The following is a 26,810-nucleotide window of genomic DNA, read 5'->3' on the forward strand; positions in this document are numbered from 1 at the left end:
TTGCATGGATATATCCTAGAGAACAATTCCCAGCCTATAACCTGATGGATCAGCGAGCCGTTGCTATGGTTACCTTTGAGATCTTTCTGCTTCCAAGGCTGCAAGTTGCGGGGAGGGTCCGTGGAACACGTGATGTTTCTTTACGTTGCCGTTGACCACTCGGATGTTCTAATGACCAAAAAAAAAGCAAGAAATTAACAAATTAATCCCCGAAGTACATACGACATTTACTCCACTCTCCTATGTTGGTCAAAAATCTGAACCTTTTCAGGATTAAAAACCCGATTTCCCAGATGGCAAAACACGATATCACAGAGCAAATTCTCAGTTCTTGAAAAGAACTGAGATGTTTCCTTAAAGGTATACAACATTTGCTTTTGTTGTAATTTTTCAGAAATGGATGAATTTGGGGGGTTAGCATTTATAGCAAAAATAACAAGATCTGTCGCCCATGCAAAGTATTCAGTAGTTTACAATTGTAAAAGGGGCTACCCCACATTTACTTAATTTAATTAATTACCATAATTTTCCTTCCTAAAAGTAAGCTTAGCTAGATTAATAAATAAGCTGATTGTGATTTTTTTCCTTTTTATCAAAAGACAATAATCTTGCTCCCGTCAACTTCTTTGATCAATCTCAAAACTTCACTTTCTGTGGAAAAAGTATTACCTTTTTTAAACATGTGAATTCGTTGTAACCCTGGATCAAAAAAAATGGTTTGTTGCAATAATTTTTAAGCTGATAGACAAGAAACCAAGATTTAATTTTTCCTGGCCAAATGGAGGCTGGAAGCTTTTGACTTTGGTGAAAGAGCTGTCTCCAGGAAGAAAAATGGGATTTTGTTTATTGGCATGGCTTGATGAGAACAGTGCAGTAATACAGACGGTAGCATAAATAAAAACCAAATTGGAATCTGTATTAAACACCGAGGCTTATTTTTATCCCTGTCAAAGAGAGGCTACAGTCTTCACCTCCAGAACGGACAAGTATTTTAAGTTCAGCCAAACTAACATGTTTCTTCAGAGAAACTGAAGCCTGTCAAACAACCGGAACAGTTAATCTTTCACGGAACATTTAATCTTTCACGCGGAGCAACCCCTAATGTTTCAAACAGTGTTACTTAAAGGGGCACTAGCCGAGTCCTAGAATACGCCCAATTGGGCTACAAAAGGCATTTTGAATGAAATGATGTTAATCGGAAAGAACACTTAAAAGTAGGATATAAACACCCACACAACTATATCCTTTAAAAAACTGGGCGCTTTTGTAGTATTCTTGTGTTATTCGTGCCGACTTTCGGGGTCCACTTTTACGACCCCAAAAAGTTGGGCTGTTCGTCCTAGTTGCGATTCCAGCCGTAAGGGTTTGCCTTTTGCGGACACGTATTTAAAGAAATCACATTTTGTGCATTGGAGATTGGCTACCGCTGTTCGTGATCACGGTGCTCAGGTACCTGTCTGATACTATGGACACACACAACGCGTATCGTATATTATATAAAACCGACAATAGACACATATCATACTCCATCGTGTCCGATGTAAACAACCAGGTTTTTTTTTGTCTTTTCTCGGGATGGTAAGACATCATGGTTTCCTTTCAACCAGATGTTTGAATTAGGATAAGTAAACAATCCAGAACATTAAATTTTGGGGGATTTCAGGACGCAGTGCCCCTTTAATGTATTGCTTTTGCTGTAAGTTTTCAGAAATGGATGGATTTGGGGGTTAGTATTTTTCTTGTCAATACATGTTTACAGCCTGTGAGTCAACAAGAAAGTGACCTGGGCCAAGTTCGGGCAAGGACCATTAGTCCACTAATGGTTGATTTGTGACGTACCTTACGCCTGCGCACTGATAGCAACGTGCGAACGTCTCTAGTCAAACGTTGGGCAAAATGTCAACGCAAAACTTCTGGATCCTGGCTCTCTGCTAGCGTTATGAATGCGCGCGGCTATTGGTTACCAGCGAAGCAACCGACCCCAGTAGGCTGGTTCCAAATAGTCGACTAGCGTAGTCAATCACCGTCGACTAGACAGAGTTCGGGCAAACGTTAGTTAACCATTGGTCAACTATAGTCCTAATGTGCGAACTTGGCCCTGGATTCATGATTTTTAGGCTCTGGCAGGAACTTCTACATGTCACTTGGTGGTCAGTCGGTTGGTCCCCGGAAAATTGACTAAATATGCCCCCTAAGTGTGCCATAAAATATTACTAAAAAATTTCAATTAAAAAAAAAGCAAACAAAATTAACTAAATACTTGACGAAAATTGTTTGTAACAATGCGGAAAGATGTTTATGAATAGTTTGTAAATGGAGGCAAAATATGTGCAGTAATGTTACACTTACAGTCGCGTGGTTTTTATCACAAATCGCTATAAATCTATGGTGTAAATCTAATATAGCGTATGGTGTTCCAAATGTGCCATTGGCATCATATTTTTGGGCGTCACATTTTTAAGCTCTGGCAGGGATCGTTTTGATAGATTTCATGCAAGACTTTCACGCAAGACGGCCAGAGCTTATTGCGCACTCGCACTTGTTCTCTTAAAAGCAATTATGTGCACTAATGAAGTATGTCTTAAAAAAATGAACTAACAAAATTGTTCCATGCTCGCAGAAGTTAGGCATGTTTTACTGAGAGAACCTTTTTATAGCTGTCAATGGAAAGATCTTGTCAACTTGCTAAAAAAAGTTGCTACGAAGTTTAAAACAAATTGGTTTAGCCCAATAGAACTCAAAGAGAAAATGGCGAAAGCCTTTGTTAACAAGCAGTACTTTAAACCCATTAACCAAAAACCAAAAATGCATAAGACTTCCACGACCACTTTCCTCTATTCTGAACTAATTGGCTGGGACTCACTGATGACATCAGAGCTAGGCCGGTGTCCGCGGATAATGCATTTTAATTAACACACGGCTGAGCGACGGTTTGACATGACAAAATTCACAGCGACGGCAACATGGTTATTGATCGGGCCGCATCAATTTTTCTCCCCGATGGAAGATATATGTTCGGCTTAATGCTTAATGTAAATAAGCCAAATGGACTTTGAAGAGGGATTTTCAGACTCATGCTATTGAAATCAAACAAAAGGATTTCGTTTTTTTTTTTTTTTTTTTAAAGTGCGTGGTGTGTATCTGTATTTGTCAAGCGATGACGTTTCTAGTTTTCTGGTTGGGAAGTGAGTGCTGTTTTTATTCTGTCTGGCCGGAAGGCGGCTTGAAACCCTACGGACGAAAAAGATATTCACGGATGACCCTTGCTCATCCAAGCATCTAAGTAAACAGCATTATCTAAGAATGCTTTTAATGCATTAATAACAATATCTAGATGCAAATATTGTCATTCTGCTAATGGGACATTTCATTCTGCAAGGATGTAAAAATGGCACTTATTTTAAATGACGCATTGCAACTGACCTATTGCCATTTAGCCCTATGGAATTTCACACGTTAAAGTTTTGTTTGTCTGAGTTTTTGCGCGTTCCGCGTCCATTTGTATGTAATTGGACAATGTAATCTGCGTTGATGTGATTCTATTGTCATAGGTTAATTGTTGAGCAAGCAGTATTGTCACAAAAAGGATGTTCATGGATTATGACTCTTACTCATCCAAGCATAAAAGATCCTACATTGTCTGTCTGTCTGTCTGTCTGATGTTTGTGTGTCTAGTTTTAGTTAAAAAGGCCTAAGAAGCATGCGGAAACACAAAACGCAAGGGTTAATAGAGAAGCTTGGTTGAATATTGTATAAGTGGTAGCTATATACCCTGATTTAACTGTCCTCTAAAGTCACAATTGGCATGACAAAAAATTCTAATTTTTGTTTTGTTTTGCTTTTTGTTTTTTTGGCAATTTTTTTTCTTTCAGTATTTGAACAATTAAATGTTAGAGGCCAAAAAAAAAAAGTTCTGCTTCTGGTTTCCCTACCTACCCTATCCTGACAGCCCCTACCTTAATTTTTTTTGGGGGGGGGGAATGAGAAAAACTCCCAAAACCATCAATTTCTACCTTTTACCCTTGACTACACGCAGACGCCTCCATACGATTGTACACAAAAAAATTGGCCAAGAAAAGTAATTCCCTACCTACCTACCGTATTTTAGAATGCCATGTAATCGGAAGCAGAATTTTTTGAATTTTTTTTTTTGCCTTACAACATAATCTCTACGAAAACACTCCAAAACGTATCGCTATCACGCAAAATATAACTTTTATGATGACAATTTCGTGCAATATGTATTTTGCAACCTCGTTATTTAAAGACATCCCGCTAAGTCTAAGTATAGGACGCTATCTAAGAATGCTTTTCACGTATTATTTAAAACATTCCCGGCAAATATTGTCTTTTTGCTAATGTAATGTCATTCACCACGGATGCATACATTGTAAAAGCGCCATATTCTGTACATGTCATTTTACTGACGCCAAGCAATCGTTGATCAAGCAAAGATTTGTCACAAAAAGGATGAATTCATGCATGGCCCTTACTCATCCATTAGCAACTATGTAAATGATGTTATCTTCAAGAATGCTCTTATGCATTATTTACAATGCTCCATGAAAATACCTATTGTCTTTCTGCTGATGGGAAATGCCATTCATCGCGGATGTAAAAGTTTCACTAATTTTACTAACGCCTTGCAATGGTTGCTCAAGCGTGAAATGTTAAGTCGCATAACACTAATTATGCATGATCTTCTTGCACACTAAGTATCATGAACATGGTTGTTCAAGGTAAGATTTACAAAAAAAATTGTGAAATTTGGGCTCACATACATGTACAACGTGGTCTTAAAAATATGCCCAATGTTTAATAGGCAGATTTCTCAAATTTGATGAGATAAGTTGAAATTAATTTCAGATATTCCTGAACTACACGATCTAGGTCGTATGGTGAAGACGGTGTTGAAAATAAGAAATAGTTGCCATTTTAATACAGAAAAATGGTCAGTAATTACTTCGTCCGCTTCTATGGCAGTCGTATAGACGACTAAATACCATTATTGCAGTTCTTTGTGCGTGCAGCGCTACTGTGTGGACCACACTGGTATCTCATAGAATCACGTGTGGACAAACTGGTTTTTGACCATCTTCCTTTAAACCATCGCCATTTCTTAATTTAGCCTTTTTTTCAGCACCGTTTTTCACCATATACCATGAAGATGCTTTAGGATTTGGGGTCAGGGAACTACAAGAACATGATTTTTTTCTTGGTTTTCCCAGCCTGTACGAACACAAAACTTACCACAACTTTTCAGTGTAACAACATTTGCTATCAATACTAACCCCCCAAATCCATCCATTTCTGAAAATTACGGCAAAAGCAATTGTTGTATATTCCTTTTAAGACAGTTTATATTTGCTGTTTAATTTTCATTTGTATGCAAGAGCTTCTTCGGTCAAAAAGCGGTCTATTTGTCCTAGCTTACACTGACTTCGTCCTTTTGTGTGTGAATATTTGCTGTGCACACACAATACTGACTTCTTTTTTTTTTTTTTCTCTATAGGCCTATTGGGAATTGTTCAAATAGGACCTGTGTGAAAGATCAATTTACACGGTTCGGGCAATCAAGCAACAATCAACACGGTGGAATTATTGCCAATATGAAATAGTCAAAACTCAGCAAAACTTGTAGTTAATTCGGCAGGGAAATGGGGGAAAAATCCACGAGAATCAACAGTCCCCACAGGGGATCTACCCAATGTTCCCCAATACCGATGTTCCCCACTATCGATGTTCCCTGAAATCCTTAGGATTAGGGTTAGGGTTATATTGGTAGGGATTTCGGGGAACATCGGTATTGGGGAACATCGGTATTGGGGAACATAGGTATGCACCCCTCCCCCCCCCCCCCCCCCCCCCCCACACACACACACACACACACAGCATTGAGGGTCTATGGTAGTCTGACAATGTGGGACTCTCAATACTGTGTATTAGAGTCTATTTTATATATATTTATTTTATTTTATTTCTTTCTGGTAATGAAACTTAGGATTCCTCAAAAGTGCCCCAGGCACTGTAGCTCAAAAGCCTGAAGAAACCAGTAGAAAGAAGACAATGCATGAAAAGAAATTACAGTTTAAGAGGTGGGAGGAAAAGCCCAAAAGAATATTCTGAGGAAAACCCACCGAAGGAATTTCAAATTTCAAAAGGGATTCTTTCAAAATCCTGAAAAATCCTTACAAAAACAGGTTCAGATTGGGGGGGGGGGGAAACAGCTGTCAAAAATTAGGTTTTTTCCATAGAAATTCATAAAAATAATGCAACCACCCCCCCCCCCCTCCCTCCCCCTGCTGACACCCAAAAAAAATACTGGTAATAATGTTTGCCTGTGCACAAAATACAGACAGTGCCAGCTTGGTTAAGGGGGTATTTGTACACTATTCTGTAATATAGTGTTAATAATCGTCGGATTTAAACATCGCCCCCATTGAAAGTATGGTACCAGCCCCCCTCCCATTGCTTTTCGGAGGCCAAGTGTCCGGACAAAAAAAGCTGTCTACATTCCACAATTTTTTTATGATCCCCCACCCCCCCGCCAAAATTCCTTGATCCGACCCTGAAAAAAAATGATGACAAACCTCACTCCTGGTGAAGAGAACACTAGGTTGGGCCCTAGCTCTGGGTCCGACAAAAAAAGATAAAATGTTGGCAAGCCAGATCGATGACAATCACTCAATCCAATTATTTCATTGGTATTAGCGTCATTCCACTGTTCCCATGACATAAATCCTATTCTGCGGGCAGCGCGAACTCCCCCTAGAGAATTCTAACATAGCTTTCCGACAACCTAAGTCTCGTCATGTATACAAGTTTGATATGACGCATGACCTACAAACACATCCGGTAAATTGGATCTTTCAGAGAAAATGTAATTAGATTTTTTTTTAAGCCGAGATATTTATGTTTTTCTGAAACCACCCATAGAAAAGAGGGCATTACTGAATACCGCAACTATGAAGCTATTGTTGTTCTCTACATTGTTTTTCGTAAATATTTAATTTATCAAAAACATAGGCCTATATCAAGCTCTACATTTTTGGATCACACCATTTTAAGGTTTAACTGCTTTCAAAAGGGATGTCAAACAATTCAGTTTATTCATACTGCCTTGCACGAATGTTAAATGAAGAAAACGTACATGTAACAGAAACTATATCATTTAGGACAATTTTCAGGCAAACATTATGAACCTCCTATGTAAACATACATTCACGCAAAATTCCTTGTTAAAAAATGGAACCTTAATTGTTATATATTCAGAACTACAAGCAGCAAGTTTGTGTTATCAAATTAAAGGGGACAACAAGATCTTCCGTTTGATTGGTGTAACAGTGAGAATGTAGTAAAGTGTGTTTTGGTAAAAAAAACATGAATTTTTTTGCTAAAATCATGGACCTTGTTTTTAACATATGTCAATCTTGAGTGTTATTGTAACTTTTTCCAATTAGGTTATAGAAAAAGGTTCAAATTCTGTGCCAAAATAGCTTTTTCGTTTATTAGTTTCTTATTATGGTATAACTTGTGCCAAAAATGGGCGGACAAACTGTAGCGTACCAGAACCTAACCATAACGTAACTAACCAACATTTTAGATCAATGTTTTAAACTGATATGTGGGAAATTGAGAAATGTTATATGTCAAAACATTTGTCAGTATAAAGCAAGCAATTAAAGAAATACTATAATTTGTTTCAGCTGTATCTCATTTGAGGACACTTTTTTATGCAAAGACATTCCTGTCCGTTTTTCGTAACGTAACTAACCAAGATTGCATGTTCCACAACAACTCACAAAACATTTCGAAATTATTTTGTCTAAGGTTGTGTTATAGGACCTGGTCAGATGAATTAATGATGCAAAAATGGAGAATGGAGAACTTACGATGCATCGCTACAATGCGTCGCAGCTGCGATGTGTCCTGCGATCCATTTCACAAAACATGTCGTAAGTGCGACGCGTCGTAGGTGTATTTATAGCACAACTCGGTGACTGTTTTATGTCTTTAGTCAGCGTACAGTAAATAGTCGTCTGATATTCAACAAAGAGTCGTCGGATCTCAGCTCGAAATTTGTAAAAATGGCGGTCGTGCGATGCAATTTTGAAGGAAAACAAGCTCTCAGTGGACTGTATAGCTACTTTGAAATTTCAACTGCAATATTCCAGTCTAATTCATAATTATTCAACGAATTTTCCATACAACTTTACACACATTGCCTCGGTATTATAATCTCGTTTATGTAATGTTTATGGCATTAAACTGGCTAAGAAAGGGACTCTTCTAATTTGCGATGACTATACTACTACTAGACACGTCGTAACTTGCAACGTGTTTTAAGCCGTCGTCAAGGAACTTACGACGCGTTCAACACATCGCAACTTTCGTGAAATGGATGATACGACACGTCGCGAGTTGCGACGTGTTACACGTTGTAGTGATGCATCGCGTTGTGATGCATCGCAACACTTTGTGAAATTGGGTGCTGGTTGAAACAAGAGCCAAAGAGTGGCGCTACATTGCTTAAAATGTAACGAAACTAACCGTGGAATTGCCAAGATACAAACAACTTGATGAGAAAGAAGACACATGATGGAAAACCATCAAGTAGGCTTAAACATTACACATTTGTACACTTATGTACACACACACTGAAGACCAGTTATATTCAAAATGTGCCTGTAGTTAAGTCCTTCAAGAGAAACCCATCCACACAATCTATTCTACACACACAAAGGCTAAGCACTCAGGGACTTGAAAGCCGCATTATTTGTCCACCATTTGAATATGGATCCAGAGCTGTTTGGCAGACTGGTCTTCCTTTAAGCCGGGAACAATGGCGGACAGCGACAAGAGAGCACGTCTTAAGAGAGTTGTATTGACTTGTGCTCAGGGAAACGAGCGGTATACATGAGAAACACAGATCGAAGTGGTGGAGTGGATGTCGCGCCAATGTCATTTTTCTTCTTCTGCGTCATGTTTTTCTTCTGCGCCTGATGTTCTTTTTAGATGTTTGGCCTCGCGATGGCGTACGGTACATTTGGCAACTAATAGAACAGTTCGACATCAAGGCCCAGTGCTCTGGAATAAAATCACTCCAGTACCTTACTTTAGAAGTATGCATGGTTTTAAAAAGTACCTAAAAAATATTCTTATATCATAATAGTTTATTAATGCTTAGCTTCAGTACATGTGTTACATTCTATCATTATTGTAGATATTATAATGCAGTCATAAACATGCATAGGCCTATTCTCAATTGTGTATATATTGCATTGAAAAAGCACCTTGTTTTATTCTGAAATTCAGCTGTACTTTCAGTCATTTACATTTTGTTTTTTTTCTCTTTTCTACCTTGTAATTATAGTTGTACATGTATGTAATTATTAACGTGTTAAATAAGGAACCAGGCCACGTTCAAGCATTTGCATTTTGCCTGGTATCCGCCATTTATCACCGTGGCCCTGTGCATATTTGTAAATAACTGTATGACATTATTTATTGTGATGTATAGAAATAAAACAATATCAATACCAATACCAACTATGTGCTGGGTTGCAAGAAATAGCTTAAAACCTAACAAAACAAAACAAAAACGCACAGACATGAGATAAAGACCCCCCCCCCCCTCAAAAAAAAAGGGGGGAAAAAATAATAATAAAAATAATAAAACTGAAAGTATTGGACACAACATATTGCCAGCAGCTTGCATGATTATTACTATTAGTAATTAAAGAAACAGGAAATTACAATTCCTACAAAGAGCCAAGGGATCCAGCTATATAAAAAAAGAAAAATTAATAAAAAGTCACAAGACAATGTAAGAAGTAGATTGATTTTATCCCTAACCTCCAAACTCCATCAAAAACAATTTCCCATTTTGGTGCATTTGGGGGGACTTGGTCCTGCAGGCCTGGTTCAGTGACTAAATATTGATGGAGTATGATGGAATGGAGGCCTAAAGCAAAGCATGCATTGGAAGCAGAGTGATTGATGGATTTCGGCGAACTTGCATAGTCCAATACTTGGTAAAAAACAGTTAGGGACATTTTTTGGGTGGTTTTAGTAATAATCATTGTAGCTTGAATAATTGCTCCCTTCTGGTAATTTTTTTGTGCTGTTAATAGTTCCCGCAGTAGTACGTTACATTTAATATCCCCTTTGGATTGATTAAAAACCATGTCGATTTAAGTCGCTTGAGGGGTACATGTAAACTAATATACTTCTGTCACAAAAGCAGAATAAACGGCAACATTTGGCCGCAGTAATTTAGTAAATCTCGCCTCCGGAGATAATCAGGCCTCCAGAGATAATCACAGTACATGTATTGGTGCTTTTAATACTAATGGCCTATAAAAGTCGTCACCGGTAAATGCATTTTTTTAAATTCACGCTAAGAATGCTTGATGCTTGTGAAAAGAAAATGGGTTGATGGCCAATGTCACTTTTTCACGGCCAGCCGTTTATAAATGGACACTCAAATTGTATCACTGAGTAAAAGCATTTTTCCATGGACTAAATCCGGCACGTACAATACAAAGACAATACAATGTACACGGTGTAACAAGCTTGTCATGCAAATGGCAAACGTTGTATAGGCTTTTTTTTTGCTAAATTCTAAAAGTTAAAAGGGCCTAAGTACAAAAGTGCATGTACAATGGACCAAGAACCTTTTTAGCTGTTTCGGAGTACATGCTCCGAAACAGCTTTTGTTTTCGTAATTTTTTTTTTTTTTTTTATAAATTTTAGTTCTCATTTTTTAGTCTCCTCTCCATACATTGTACATGTAGGTTTTGTACACATGTTTTCGTCTGCCCATACACTTTGGCACTTTCGTAAATCCGATGGACTTCAGACTTGGCACATACTTAGACCATCACCCACGGATGTCCTAGAAGAATTTTGTCACAATGACGTCATCAGGTGTCAAGTTATTAAACATGCATTTTGTGGCCATAGACTTTCTACACATTCGGAGTTCATGGTAAACTCAGGTTACAGGGTCTCACTACCTGTCCACAGAGGCCTCTTGGTCTGGACTGCAGACATGGCAGAGACGTCCTGAAGTTAATTCCCAAAAGAGGGAGGTAACGTACTGCTGTACTTTGACCCATATATGGCGGATTTCATATTACTTGTACTTGCAGTGTTGTTTTCTTGACTTTGGCCTTATTCAATATGTTTTATCAAACTGTTGATCCAATTTCCTTATTTTCAGCAAGTTCAATTCTTAGTTATACAGGTAGTACTTTGTTCTGTTTATTGTACCCATTAAAGATATAGTCCATCATTTGTAATGTGTGCATTTTGTTCGTTTGAAGCAACAAAAGAGTTCAAAATCTAATGAAGGATACTGAACAACTAACCTGATGAAGGTTCAGTTCAGCTTCAGCTGTATATTCCGAGAAAAACAGCATTCTGGGATCTCATTTCAAATCAAAAGTTGCCGAAACATGTTTTGAATTGGGCCTGAATTCAGTGTCCGAGACACGTTCTCACTGAGCTGATTGCAGCTACATGTATACGCGATGTCACGACAATTTTCAACAATAATTACGCCAGTTACTTTTCAGATTGCTGCAAATGATGGACTATAGCTTTAACAAAAAACTTGTCTACATTGTATACATGGATGTGTTACACATGAAAATCTAACAGACGGCGGTTATTTCAAACAGACGAAACAGCTTGTGTTTGTCCACATGTATTGTACACAATTCTAGTTTAGGATATTTCTTGTAAGAACTAAGAACATTTATGGAGAACTTTTTGGTAAACCAAGAACTTATTAATAATTGCTTGCTGTTACTAATGCACTTGCCAGAAGGGTCTGAATGTTTGCTATCAGCCCGATCTTTCTCAAAGGATGAACCAAGAATGTTTAAAATCAATTTCTAGTAAGAACCGAAAAACCTTTTTTTTGAGAACTTTGAAGGAACTAAGAATTGGGATGTGCATCGAAACCGGGTTCCCGAGCACCCGATCGTTGATGTCAGAAACCAGTTCCAGATTATGGAATCGAGAACTCTTAAACAACTTTATATTTTACAAAATGTACTTAGTAACTTCTCAGACAATGAAAAAGAAAGGTTTTTTATGTCATTTGTAGAGACTTTTCCAAATGAAAACCAGGCTATACGGGAAAACAAAACATATTTCATGTTTATGACGCTTGCGGAAGTTGCAGTTTACATCGTGAAGCTATAAAGCTCACTGTACACACTTGTATCTTGCTGTATTGATGCACTGATGTGGTAGTATTATCGTGCGGACCTTTATGAACAATCTGAACAGCAACTTCTGAGATTTGAATTTTATATAGTATCCGTGAATTTTTTTCAATCGGGTGCCTGGTTCCCACGCTACCCGTAAATGCACACCACTAACTAAGAACTTTGTCATGATTTGACCTTTATGAAGAACTTTTGCAAGAACCAAGAACTTTGTATTGAACTTTTTGCTACCATGGTTTCCCATCTGGCTGCCTAACTGGTGTTCAACTCCACCCACTTGGGGTTGCTTAACTTTTTAAAGAAAAGTTAAACTACAAAAAGTTACAACGAAACATTACAGGAAGAACCAAGTACATCTTTGAAGAACTTTGCCAAGTCCAAGAACTTTGCTTAGAACCAAACTTCTACTCACCATTTGGCTGCCTGACTGGGGTTCAGTTCCGCCCACCTTAGGTCGCTTAATCCACCATCCGTTGTCCTGGCAGTAAGCGTTCATAACGAGAAGGGGAAAGTACAGCAGCGTGACCCACGCCTCCCAAATTTCAACCTCGCCCGGCGAGTTCCAAACCACGACGATCAGAATCCAAATATAGGCAAAGATGGACCAGACCGAAGTCACCATAAACACGCCAAACTCCTTGACTTTCTTGGCGTCGGGCGAAGGCACACTGGAGATACATATAGCGGTGATGATAAGAAGATTGAAAGCGGCACTGCCGATTATGGTAAACGTTCCCAAACTGTCTTGGGGGTTGTTAGGGTCGTAGTCTTGCACGTGCTGGCACGTCTCCAGGATGTTCAGGAGGATTTCAGGGGCGCTGCTGCCTAACGCCATGAGAGTCAAGTTGGCCACGGTCTCGTTCCAGATGAGAACCTCTTTCTCCACGTGTTTTTTGCTCTCCGAGTCCCAGCGGAGAATCTTCCGCTTCTTGCTCGTGATCATTTCAATGCTGCACATGAAGATGTCGCTCACGATGGCGATGCCGACGAAAATATACAGCATGGCAGTGATGTAGAGAATACCGCGGAGAGGAACTGACCAGAGGTTTTCGGCCGGCAGCAGCAACCAACTCTTGCAGGGTTCTTGATTTGAAGGTACGTACTCCACCACCTGGCCATTGCTATAATTTGTGTAGTGGTTAACGAGCGTTTCCGACTGATTGTTGCCCATCTTGAATCAGCTAAAGCACAAAGACAGATAAAAGGACTGTTATTTTGAATAATTAGTACACATATTAACTCTAACTTCCTAGCATGATTTACTAGGAACCATGCATACCCTGGCAAGTTCCAACACCATATGGGAAACTGCACGCACATATTTCTGACTATGTTTCTGGAGGTGTGCCAACCCAATGTAAAAGACTGATAGTTAGTACTGTACCCATCCTGACAGATTCCAACAAAACATGCCATTGGGGTTTGATGGGTTGAGTTCTGTAAGGGTTAATCCTAAAGCCCGCATACATTCTAGAAGTTTGACAATTTTCAGATTACAGAAAGTTGGAAATGGTTTATCCAGGTATGGAAATTTGAGACTGATCAATTAAAAAAAATTGTTTTGCTTTGGATGATCTCTCTTCAGAAAAAAATATACAACAAATTTGTATTTTTTTGTGGATGAACTTAAAAAATTCTGTCACTTTTTCTTTGAAAACAAAAAGAAATAAGATGTGATTTAAAGCATATAAAGATCAACAAGTTATCTAGTTCACGCCAAAAAAAATATTCTAGAAAGGTTTTGAAACATCTTCAGAAATATCTAAGACATTTTACCTATTCCTACTGGTCGAAAGCCCGCCACGTGGTTGGTTTCATTAAACGGTTGATAAAACACCGACTGGTTTTGAACACTTTTTAAGGTACCGCTGCATTCTGCGGCACATCGCAGAATATCTCCATAAAAGGAGATTATATCTCCATATAAGGACATTTTTAGTACTACTCATGTGCGGTGCATACCATAAACATAGCCCGAGGGATGTTTAAAAAAACATTAAGTAAAATTGTTGATCAAAATTTTTGGAAATTTTTAATTTTTGAGTTTTATCTCCCTCAAAACGTAGACTTTGCAAAATAATACAGCACTGGCAGAAAATTAAACAATTTTTTTGCATTTCTTTTCATGTGCAATTCAAAATTCTTGTTATTAAAAAAGCACATTCTTCTTTAGATAAAATCTTGAGGAACAACTTCTTTTAATACCAATTTAGTAATCTTTGCACAATAGGTTCATTCAATGCACACATTAATTTTTATTTTGATGAGGCCGATTAAAAAAATAGAACAGTTTCTTGTCTGGGCTATTTGAGAAAAATGTGCATTTTTTTCTCTCCAAGATGGCAGATTTTCAAAGATTGCGGATTGATTCTTCAACTTTCTCAATTTTTTTGCTGATACAAAATTTGTGTCCTAAGGAGCCATTACCCTTTCTACATGCAAAAAAACCAAAAAGACAATAAATTGACAACAATTTACAAATATAGCAAATGTATGATTTCAAAAAAGGCAGGCAGGAAAAAAGGAAGTGGCCTAATGTCTAACAATATTATAGCAAATCATTGTCCACTATGAATTTCTTACTCATGTGATAAAAATAAGATTTTGTTTGCTTATAACATCTTTAGTTTGGTCATTTTCCTAGTGATACCAAATTTCACTTCTGAAAAAAAAATTCACTTTTTTTCTGTGACTTTACAGAAACATAAATGCAAGTATACCTCAAGTTCTCTGAGTTTAAACACAGGGAAATTGAAAAACAAAAGTCAAACCACCCCCTCCCCCCCAAAAAAAAAAAAAACAATAATAATAATAATAAAAATATAACTTTTTTAACATTATGCTTATTTCAACCAAAAGAAATGCTGTAAGTTAAGCAAACACAAATTAAGTAATCTTTGTCTATTTCCGATTTTTTGTAAACATCAATTATTTTCTTTTATTTATAGTTTTGCTGTTGAAAGATAAACAACAAACCAACAAGTAAACGGACAAAACATCAAACGAACAAAACAATACGATATGGGACTTTCATCCGAAATTGTGAAATAAAAAAAAATATAAAAACGATACGGTGCAACTTCGGGGTGTGAAATTTTGGAGCGAGTCACAGCCATATCCGGCCGCGGGGAAACGGAAGGAAATCCCCCATAACGGAAGACCTTTTTTCTCGGTGATTGCACGGACCATCGCGATGTTACGCAACGTTGCCACAGCTAATGCATTTGCGTATTTGATTTTTAATTAACGCTAATGATAAGTGCATTTGTTCAGCAACATAATTGGGCTTTCGTTCTGAAGTAATTTAAATGTGGAAATCACACATTTTCAGTGTATCAAATAACGGTGGAATTATCAAGCCACGTTAACATTACAATTTTTTTTACAAAATATATCGACTTTTTGCCATCTTTTTCTTTAAAAAAAGCAAAAACTCTCATCAATTTTCCTTGCATTTATGAAACATGTTTCGAATACCGTTTCCAAATCAAAGATAAGTCCATCTGCAACCAAACAGCAGACCTACCTTTTGCCACTTGCAGAAAAGCGAGATCATTAATTCCTTTTTCCCCCCCACAGAATTCTGGCAAAAAATATTTGCCACTCGACTAAACTCCAATATCCGATCCTCTCACTCAGCGCGCGTTGCCAGAGTCACCTGCGGGAAACTGGCTCCGAACACCCCATCGCTTGTCCGCTCCTGCCACGCTAACTGCACACGAAGACTCCGTTGATCCGCAAACCGAACAATCCTTGACACCATCCTCAATACATCCGTTCAAAAAACGTCTTCACCATTTTCCCTGTTAAAAAACAATCCAACGTCGTGCAAGAGAAACGGTTCCTCTATATGTCAACCTTTTAGATTTTCCTCATGTATTTTAGCCTTTAATTTCATCGCAAAATATTGTTTCCATGTTGGAGAGCACAAATTTTTTAAGTTGCACAGCTCGCATCTTAGAGAGTCTACTGATGCTGTGAAAGACTTGTTTTGCATAATCGACGACCACATAAAATACAAAATCCACCTCTTCACAATTCGATGACAATAGAAGAACCTGGGTCGCCAGTGCAGCCCCCAGCACACACAGAGACAGTTTATTGGAGAATTGATCGGTAGTCAGTTATACACACACGTTGTCCGTGCGTTATGTTTGATACCGCCTTCATCAACGTGCGTGCTATCGGAGGTTGTGTACATGTATGTACCGCCCGCCGTCAGCGTCGTTAAGGCTGACGTCATTGTTAGCAGATTATTACTGGGATGGCGCAACAAGGAAGGGGCCGATTATAAGGGTCGGGTTAATTGTTGTGAAAACACGTTTATAAACAATGTGAATTGGCAAATTTCTATGTTCCAGTGGCGGTATAAAAAAAAAGATAATTTGCTTTTTTCCCCCATCAGCGTCATAAATATTAAGGTTTTACCCAGGAAGTTAACATGTTTGGAATGGGAATGGCAATAACGGGTATAGGAATGGGATTGGGAATGGTAACGGGTATAGGAATGGGAAAGGGAATGGAAATGGAGGGGAGGGAATAGTAATGGGAATATGAATGGGAATGAGACTGTTAATGGGGGAGGAATTGGGATATACGTCGGAATAGGAAAAGGAATGGCAATGAGATTATGAATGGGAGTATAGGGATGGGAATCGGAGTGGGAAGAGACTGTGAATGGGAATATGCATACTGCATAGGAATGACATTGTAAGTAAGAATGGGAATGGAATGGGAAACAGATTGAGACAGTGAAAGGGAGAGGAATGGGAATAGGAATAGGAATGAGATATGAATGGAATGGGAATGGGAAGAGACTGTGAATGGGAATAGGAATAGGAATGAGATTGTGAGTAAGAATGGGAATGGAATGGGAAACTTAGATTGAGACTGTGAAAGGGGGAGGAATGGGAATGGGAATAGGAATAGGAATGGGAACGAAACTGTGAATGGGGGTAGGATGGGAATGTGAGATTTTGACCATTGAAAATGACGACTTGAAAATCGAGTCTGCTCAAATAAATTGCAAACCATGGACAACTTTGGCCCTTACTAAAATAAAGTCTAAATTTAAAATGAAGTTCTATAAATTTGATATGTTGGTGCGTAATTAAGGTCCCCATGTACACAAAGCTCATTGTGCCTTGTCAAAAGTGATCTAAAGATGATAAAATGAGAATTAATTTACACAGAAAAACAGCACTTATGGTTTTCAGTGAAAACAATCTATGTTTTATAAAAAACACATTGGGTGGGTGAGTGTCACTAACTGGCCACCGTAAGCTGAAATGCAGATAGAATATCAGCTTCTTTCCCTGCGAACGAAAGAGAGGCTAATATTGCAAAGCCAAAAGAATCTTTTCTGTTTGTACCATGCAACAACGGAACAAAATGGCGACTACACGAAAACTTGCAAGGCTGCTTTTTGAGCGCAGTTTTTGCGGTTTGACCGAAGCCTAACACATCCGTAAAGCGGCTTTCGCGAAGAAAAGCTTACATGGGTTCTAAAGACGGCTTTTGACTGGCGCGGCTTTTATAATAAGAAGCGGATTTGAATGTCCTAAGCGCCAGTACATCTTGCGAGCAGGCTGGATTAAGAATCCGCCCTTGAAGACTTTTTCTAGACCGTTATATTCGGAGATTAATCTCATTGATTTCGAGATTTAAGGCTTTAGTGGCAAAACATTGTCCAATTTCGACAGGAAACGTCACACGAGATCTGAAAATGTTATTTTGTTCTGATCTAAGCATATATCCCTTTGGAACACTTGTGCCAAAATGTCAAGACCTTTAAAACTCCAGAGAGTAAATCACAGCAGAAAAGCTAGCTCTCAAAAAACAAATTCTTAAAAAAAACCGTGACGAAATGGCGCACTGACGTTTTGGTCCAAAAATCTATATTGAAATCAAGTTTAGACTGTGCAACTAATCCAATTCTCTCTCTTTTTTTTTTTGTATTTTTTTTCTTTGTCTGTTGTCCGTATGTCTACTGCAGGTAACTGACGACTGCCGGGACGGGATGAGACGGGGCTGGTCCAGTTTGATAATTTGCATAGTTTTAATTTTAAATCTAAAAATTAATGTGGCCTGACGTTGCGAACTTAGCAAGTTCTTCTTCAGAGGCTAAAACAGAAATGACAGAGGTACATACATTAACATGGGGGTGCAAAAGAAGGAACAAAACAAAACACAATGAAACTTACATGTCAGCAAGGAGGATCACCACGAAGGGATACTGCAACAGAGAAGTTGGAAGAACTTGCTAAGTTCGCAACGTCAGGCCACATTAATTTATAGTTTTCAGCAGTCTTACTTTTTTCAAGTTTTAATTTTAGTGTTTTTGTGTGCATGTTTCATGCTTGTGCTCTTTTGTGGGCCCTGTCTTGTGATGTTTGTGCGCGTGTTGAAGTCAAAGGCTTTCTTTCCAAAATGCAATAATGTGTTCTGGTGCTTAGCTGTGAAAATAGTTTCTTTCTGAAAAAAAAACCAACAAGGTGATTGGTTAAGTACTGTATAAATAAACTTTATATATTCAATTTGACTTAATAAATAAACAACCAAAGAATACGAGTACTAATTTAAGACGCACATATACAGACAGCCACAGAAAATGTAATGCATAGTACTACTGAATTTGTAGGGACAGAGATTTAACAAGGTAAAAAAAAACACCTTGAACGTGGGCAATTCTCCTGCGTCAATTTTTATACCTAATACACAGGATACAGAATGTCACTTCTGAAGACACGCATAAGTGGTGCGGTTGAGTTTAAAGCAATATAACAGATGTAGGGCGTCCGCGTTTTCTACAGAGAATATTTTGGGACCGCGTTGTGAAACGCCTACTTTCAGACAAAAACAGGATCGATCCGAATCTCAATGTGCCTCTTCATGGTATCAACAGAGCAACAAGCCAGGAATATCGATGTCTTTTGGGAAAACTACAACATTTGTTGAAGGTCACGGGGCGTCAAAAATCCCCAACGAGAATTATAATTGTTCTGCAGATGCAGACCACATTCTTATGCCTGGTTTTGCAGTTACCATCAACTTTGTGGGGCTGGGGACGGTCGAAATTCCCACGAACTAGACTCCAAATGCTCCTTAAGGGGAATGATACAACATTTGCAAACATAACAAAAACGAAATGATCCAATTCTCAGGAAATACCTCACTGGAATGTTAGGGAATGACAGTCTAAAGCATGCTGTAAAATCGTGGCTCCTGGTGTGCTGAAATTTCTAAGAAAAATAGTATTTTTCCAACGCTGGTCAGCCGTCCAGCGTTGGAGAAAACTGGCTTTTTTTTCTCAAAAACTGCTCCTATTTTTTCATATTTAGTTGTTCTGCATTTTCTTTGCAATTGATTACACACCTGTGAAGGAGTGCAAGCCTGCTAGACTGTTACTGACCTTACAAAAATTCCCAAGGTCTATAAATTGCTCCGTTTCATCTTAAGAGGGGTCAGGGAGGCAGACTACAAGAACATGATTGGTTTTCTTGGTTTTCCGGCATCTCAGAACCCAAAACGTGAAAAAAGTCAGTTTAACAATATTTGCTATAGCATACTAATACTCCAAATCCATTTATTTCTCAAAATGGGCAAAAGCAAAATGTTGTACATTCCTATACCTTCCCCACAAACACGATTCCGATTAGGGCACATGTATTTCAACAACTACTGGCAAGCATTGGGGCCGTATTTCACTATGGCACTGCTTAACAAACAAAATATATAGTACTAAGAAATTTCCAGTACTAAGCAGAAATCAGCTGGGTGCCAGGCACATGCTGTATAAATCTATAATGACATTTTCGTTGGTAACCTGTTTTGTTGAGCACTAGCTTTCGGACTTAACCAATTTCTCTGCTTACAGCTCCATTGAAATTTGCCCATGTCTTGTGCTCGGTAGCTCACAGTAAATTTTACGCTCAGTTTCTCTATGCAAAACATTCAGACACCTTCTAAAGGGACGATATTCTTTAGCAATTATTTATCAGAGTTCGAGATGGGTTTGGGAGGGCTGAATGGGGTCCGGAGGGGGGAAGTTTTGGGTATCAAAGGAGGGGATAAGGAGTAACAAACAGATCGATATTCCGATATCGATCGGACATTCAGCCTGGATTTTTTTCATTTGAGTGTTGGTCAGCCTTTTTTGGTCGAGACTAAGGACCGGTTTTTGTATAAGACTGACAGGGAAATAAGGGGCTTGCTATTGAGTTTTTAAGCTTGGCAGGAGCTTCTTCTTGTCACTTGGTGGTCGGTCGGTCGGATGGTCTCTCTCTCTCTGTCCGTCCCAAGAAAATTGCCCAAAAATACGGTTTTCCCTAAATGCCATCGGATCATCATTGATCGATTTCATGCAAGACTGCACTCGCACTTGACGGATTTGCATTTAACTTTTATGGTACAAAATAAAATGTGCACATGGTCCATGGAATGTAGTCGGCATTCCAAGACAGTGGGCAAAAGTTTGTGAGGAATTAGGTTTCGTGTTTTTATCCATCCTTATCTTTTGTACTTTTGTAACTTTTTTAAAACTCATTCATTCATTAAAGTATCGTTGGATAACAATCAGGATTATTGTCATATTTTATATATATGGTTGGGATAAACTAACAGGTGTTGTGTCTATTCTAATTGATTGAGTCAATTTTATTTAATTGTTTTTAATTCCTACAACATCCTACAAAGGAAAACGCCTATAACATGATGGATGGAAACAATTTGATTAAATAAAATTATTTTAATTATAAATGAATATTAACTGTTGGAATACATTACTACAGATGTATGGATGGGATGGTCCTGCATAATGTGAGTGCGCGCCCAAAGAGTGATGTATCTTTTTATATAGTAAGGCAGACAATAAAAGTAATAATATCGGAGTCTTATATAGCGCCCGTATCTACCAACAATTAGGTACTCAAGGCGCTGGAAATTATGTCTATTATTCAAGACAGGTAAATGAAGTCTATGAGAAATGTGAGACCCATTATGTAGCACCTTATTAATGGTTTACAAGGTGCTGCGGTGCATATTGCAGCCACTGCCAGAAACACCGGGGCAAACCCCTTCTCTTAGCGGTAAGTGTTACTGGTTTCTTTAACGTGCATTACACAACACACGGGACCTACGGCTTTACGTCCCATCCGAAAGATGAAGCAATAATGGTAAAGTGCCTTGCTCAAGAGCACAAGCACCATGTTCCCACGGTCAGGATTTGAACCCATGTACCACGGCACACGAGTCGAACACCGTAACCATTGGACCACAACACCCCAGATGGGTGATCATGATTGTGCCTTTGATGATAAAAGTATGGAATTTGGCACACAGTCAGATGGTGTCATGAGAAAGATAAATGGCCATAAGACCGTCGCATATTTGAACTTTGAAAAAACTATAAATAGGATTACAAGCAAATTTGAAAATTGCTTGTTATTCTACCTATATTTTTTCAAAGGACAAATCTGCGAGGGCTCTATAGCTAAATATCTTTTTCATGACATACTTTGACTGTGTGCCAAAAGCCATGCTTGTATCATCAAAGGCACAATTCCCTAAAACACTTCGCTATCTGCCCCACTACAAAATGTGACAGACACTGAGCGCAACTGTCGACAAGAACTCATCCATTCGCAGCCATAATAGCCATGGCGACATTAGCATTTAAATTACATTAATGCGGTAGCATATGGGAAGAAATTGACGCAATGCTTTAACATGTCAGGGTTTCAGTTTGATAAAATGCACACACTGCTATGAAAAAAAACACTGGACAATTCTGGAATGGAATTAAGAAGCTTTCCTCGATCTGAATTGAAATCCGGACTGAAATAGGGCTTAGTTCCAGAGGATTAGTGAAATTCCCTTGATAGAATTGCAATTTGGTGGACATTTTTTTAAAGGGTAAATAGGGTTGTGTTTTTTTTTGAACAAGTTGGTTGTAAGAGCATTCCTGTGCACATTTGTATGTCGTATATAATCATCGTCATCATCCAAAATGGCACACGAATACAATGCTTCCATTTACTCAGCGTTCATTCACACTTTGCGAATTTGGTGAAACAAAAGTGATTCCTTTCAAACGACAAATAATGAGCCCTCCTGCTGTCTGAACAGTCACAAACAGTCAACACATATCTTCCCCTGCCATGCCTTTTACACAGGCTAGTCACCGACAGTCATATCATATTTCAAGCAAGCACTGTGACTAGTCAAATTCAGTCAACGGACGACAGCAGGTAACTGGTTGGCAAAGCTCGCTTATCAATCACCTACAGTCAAGGAAAGCTGTATCAAGTAATTAAACAGTCAAAACCAGTCAATTCTGCTTTGTGCAGGCTGGGAGCTCTTAACTATTAAAAACAGTCACTTGATTGATTTTGACTGCTGGAACAGCATGTTGATTTGACAGTCAGAGAAAGGGGAGCATTTCAAAATTATGGCGACCAAAAAAAATAAAATCCTTTAAAATTTTCGATTGAAATAGTAATAATGAAAAAGAGAAACTTGCTTTGAAAAAAGTCGAGGTTCAAAACTAAGCTCAAGACACTTTGACGAAATAAAACAGCCTGAACAAGATGTGTCAACTGAACTGAAGCAGCATTGATGAATGTAAGTCTTATCAAATCCGCGTTTCTTATGGCCCGATCTTTCGTTGCTTAGATATTTCACCTGAGCAGTGCTCCAACATGTAATGAAGATTGATGCATCACAATGCATCGGTGACAACGAACCTACGCGGCGCCCGAAACGACCCGGAAAACGAGGTCACTTTTGCCAGGAAAAATGAACGTGTGAAAAAAAAAGGAAATGGACGTGTGGTGTGAGTGCATCAACTAAAAAGGGGGTGGGTGACAAGAAGGGTTCGAAGCACTTAGTGGGAAGCATTTTCTACCACGCCTAACGTGATTCACTTTATTTTTAACCTCGGGAACAGTCGGGAGTGAATAATGCAATCTGTTTATAGTTACTGCGTGAGGTGATGAAATCAGCTTGGGCTCGAAGTTGTTTGGATTGTGGCTGGAACACACACTGCTGTTATCTCCATGGCGACACGTGTGCGCGTGAGCGTGCGCGCGCGTTAAATTTCGTTTAGGTTCGAGCCTAGATTATCTAGGGGCTTACTCGGTAACTGGGCCCAATTTCACGGCGCTGCTAAGCACACGATTGTATGCTAACAGAGCCTTCGTCTATTTCTTGGAGACCGTAAGCATAAGCACAACAAAAGGCACGCTTACCTCGGGGGAAAATTTTGCTTAACGTAGTGACGTAACAATAGAAATCTCCATGCACACGTGACCGTTAGCACGTCCACGCCGTGAAATAGTGCTTAAGGTTAGCAAATGTTTCTGCTATGCTAAACACAACTTTTCTGGTGTCAAGCAGCGCCGTGAAATTGGGCCTAGATTAGCGAGGGTAGGCCAACGTGAAAATCACACGGCATTTTCGGCAAAGGATGTTATCGTTTAATGAACGTTCCTCCACAGATCGAATAACCGTTCCACAATAGACCCTGAAAGTTCACCCCTAGTGGCGCGCTTCCGGATCAACATGCGCTATTTACACTGCGCAAACTCCCCTGTCACACTTGTCCGAATCGTCACTCCGTTCATGTTCCGAGTAAAACATTGTGGATTCGGTGTTTAATCGGTTTGAACTGAACTCAAACGGATTTCCCTCGGTTTTCCAACGCTATATACTCGTGTACGTTCGGTGATGCACTGAGGAACTCGGAGAAATGATTGAACCTGTTTAATAATTTCTCCGAATTGTCGCGACAACCTCAATACGAACGGTATCCGGTATACACACGGAATATGCACGGAATGCACGGAATACACACTGTACTCATTCGTTGCCATTCGTTGCAATGCGGAATAAGTACGGAAGAGTACGGAACAGGCCTCCGTATGTATTCAGAGTTCATTCCGAACCCACATTGTAATGCCGATCAAAAAACGGACTTTGATGTCACTTTATCCGATGATATACCGCATTACCACGATGTAATACCATATATATAACGGAGACGAACGGAAAATAAACGGAACGTTCGGAAAGCGGTCGGTCTTGAGATCAATGATTTTTTCAAAGTTTGGCATGTCCGGTGATGATCGGAGAGGTTCTGAATATAGACGGATTGCAATCGGAATAGCAACTTATTAGATCCGGAATAAGACCGGATTATGATCGGTGTATTTTCATTTCTGGCTGGTTTTTTGACATTTCTCTCCGAACGTGTCCGAATTAATATTACTTCAGATCGGTTTATGAACGGAATTATAGATTCGGACAAGTGTGACAGGGGCTTAAGAGTTAGACAGCATGATATCTACGATTTAAACATACATTTGTAAACTAAGAAAGACACCAATGAATATTTAAAGTTGAACTTTTATTTTGTGATGTGGGGGCTGTGGTCCAATGGTTACGGTGTTCGACTCGTGTGCCGTGGTACATGGGGTCAAAATCCTGACCGTGTTAACATGGTTCTTGTGCTCTTGAGCAAGGCACTTTACCATTATTCTTCGGATGGTACGTAAAGCCGTAGGTCCCGTGATGTAATGCACGTTAAAGAACTCAATATCGCTAAGAGAAGGGGTTGCCCCGGTGTTTCTTGCAGTGGCTGCAATATGCGCCGCAGCACCTTGTAAACCCTTATAAAGGTGCTACATAATGGGTCTCATATTTCTCATAAACTTCATTTACCTGTTTTAAAAAATAGACATATTACCAGCGCCTTCAGTACCTAATTGTTGGTAGATACGTGCGCTATATAAGTCTACGGTATTATTTTTTATTATAATGAACATGTTTTTGTTTTTTGGGGTTTTTTTACAGACGACCTTTTTTAGCTCTTCACTCGTGAAAGGTAAATTTCCCACTGTTCAACACATTTGAAGAGGGGGGAAGGCACCTGCATTAGTTTCGGATGAATTCAACATAAAGAAGAAACTGCAATTACGTTCAGAGAAGTACAGTCATAGCAAGATGCGCTGACCGAAATGGCATTAAAAAATGTGTTAACAGTTGAGCTGAGTTTTAATTCTAATCCCGTTCTGTTCAGTTGTGCATGGGGAAACGAAAACAAGGCAGTTGTCAAGATCGTTCATTATTGAGGTGATTTTGAGTGTGTCAACGCTAATGGCGGTGGAGTGGATTACAAGTTACCACGGTAACTGCGGAGGGTGATTTCGTGCATCACGTGTCACTGGAGGGGACACAAGATCGAGGGAAGTAGGAGGCACCTATACACTGCAAACGTTGAACGGCGGTAACTGAGGGTATATCAGGGATCAAGGTTACACTGCAAAAACTGTGTTTAGCAATTAAACACTTTTCTAAACACTTTCTTGCTATCAGTTTGTAAACATGTAAGGATGGATTGTGTTTAGCTATTGAACATTGATGTTTAGGAATTGGACACATTTATAATGTTTAGCTTCTAAACATGTTTACAAAGTGATAGCAAGATTGTGTTTAATTGCTTAACACAGTTTTTAGAGTGTACATATTTTGGAATGGGAATGGGAACGGGAATAGGTAATAGGAACAGGATGGGAAAAGAACGGAAATGGGAATGGGAATGGGAAAGTAAATGGGAATGGGAACGGGAATGGGAACAGAAATGGGAACGGGAATAGGGAATGGGAATGGGAAAGTAAATGGGAATGGGAAAGTAAATGGGAATGAGAACGGGAACGGGAATAGGAACGGGTCAGGGTACGGGAACTGGGAACGGGAATGGAATTTCAATTGGAATGCGGGTGGGAATGAGAATGAAATTGAAAGAGGGTACAGGAATGGGAGAAGGAATTGGAATGGGAATGGAATGCATGAAGATTGGAAGGAGAGTGGGAACGGGACTGGGAATATGGGTATAGGAAATGGGTATGGGAATTGGCGTGGGAAAGGGTGTGGGAAAGGGTGTGGGAATGGGTGTGGGAGTGATGGGAATGGGAATGGGCCGGACGCAGAAGTGGGCATAGGAAATGGAATAATGGGAACAAAGAATAGGGATGGGAATCATGAATAGGAAGGGAATGGGAATGGGAATTGGAATGGGGGGGGGAGGAAAGAAAATGGAATGGGAATAGAATGCAATGTGAATGAGAATTTTAGGAAAAGGGATGGGAACGGGCAGGGCACTTGGAGTACTACATAAAAAATCAATTATGTAAAGTATCAAGAGTGCGCTTACGAGCTGCGTCGCATAAATATAATACGTGGCGTATCTTACTGAATTTACATGTATTTGAGATAATGTCATCACTGAAACCTAAATGCCAAACCTCAAAGAGCCTTCGTTAAACTAATTTCCGTCATAGCTGCGTTGATCCTATTGGAAAATACAATGGTGAAGCCTAGCACGTTATTGATATCACACTATTCTCATCATAATCATCGCACTATTTCACTTTGACTGTCTCGTAGACCACTCTTCCGATAGACCGAATTGCAAAGTTCATTCCTGTTATTTGGCGAGAAATCGCAATCAGACATGGGTAATTGGATCGCGGGCAACCGTTGCTAGGCAACCACGCGCGGCCAGAATGGGAACAA

The 26,810-nt window shown here is 39.1% G+C and overlaps 1 protein-coding gene across 4 annotated transcripts in view; it reads right to left on the reverse strand.

Annotated features, from left to right (window-relative positions):
- LOC119737512 (sodium/calcium exchanger 2-like) overlaps nucleotides 1-16,405 on the reverse strand; it is a 73,816-nt gene extending 57,411 nt beyond the window's left edge. For 3 of the 4 annotated variants that reach the window (XM_038211931.1, XM_038211932.1, XM_038211930.1), the window contains exons 1-3: nucleotides 15,766-16,405; nucleotides 12,652-13,420; nucleotides 74-168 (exon numbers count right to left, since the gene is read on the reverse strand). In XM_038211931.1, the coding sequence (XP_038067859.1) occupies nucleotides 74-168; nucleotides 12,652-13,410 (854 nt within the window). In that variant the 5' untranslated portion in view covers nucleotides 13,411-13,420; nucleotides 15,766-16,405. The remainder of the gene's footprint in view (nucleotides 1-73; nucleotides 169-12,651; nucleotides 13,421-15,765) is intronic. The other variant, XM_038211933.1, reaches the window with a different exon arrangement.
- Nucleotides 16,406-26,810: the final 10,405 nt, after the last annotated feature.

Source organism: Patiria miniata, unplaced genomic scaffold, assembly GCF_015706575.1.
Source record: "Patiria miniata isolate m_02_andy unplaced genomic scaffold, ASM1570657v1 HiC_scaffold_3, whole genome shotgun sequence".
Lineage (NCBI taxonomy): Eukaryota > Metazoa > Echinodermata > Asteroidea > Valvatida > Asterinidae > Patiria > Patiria miniata.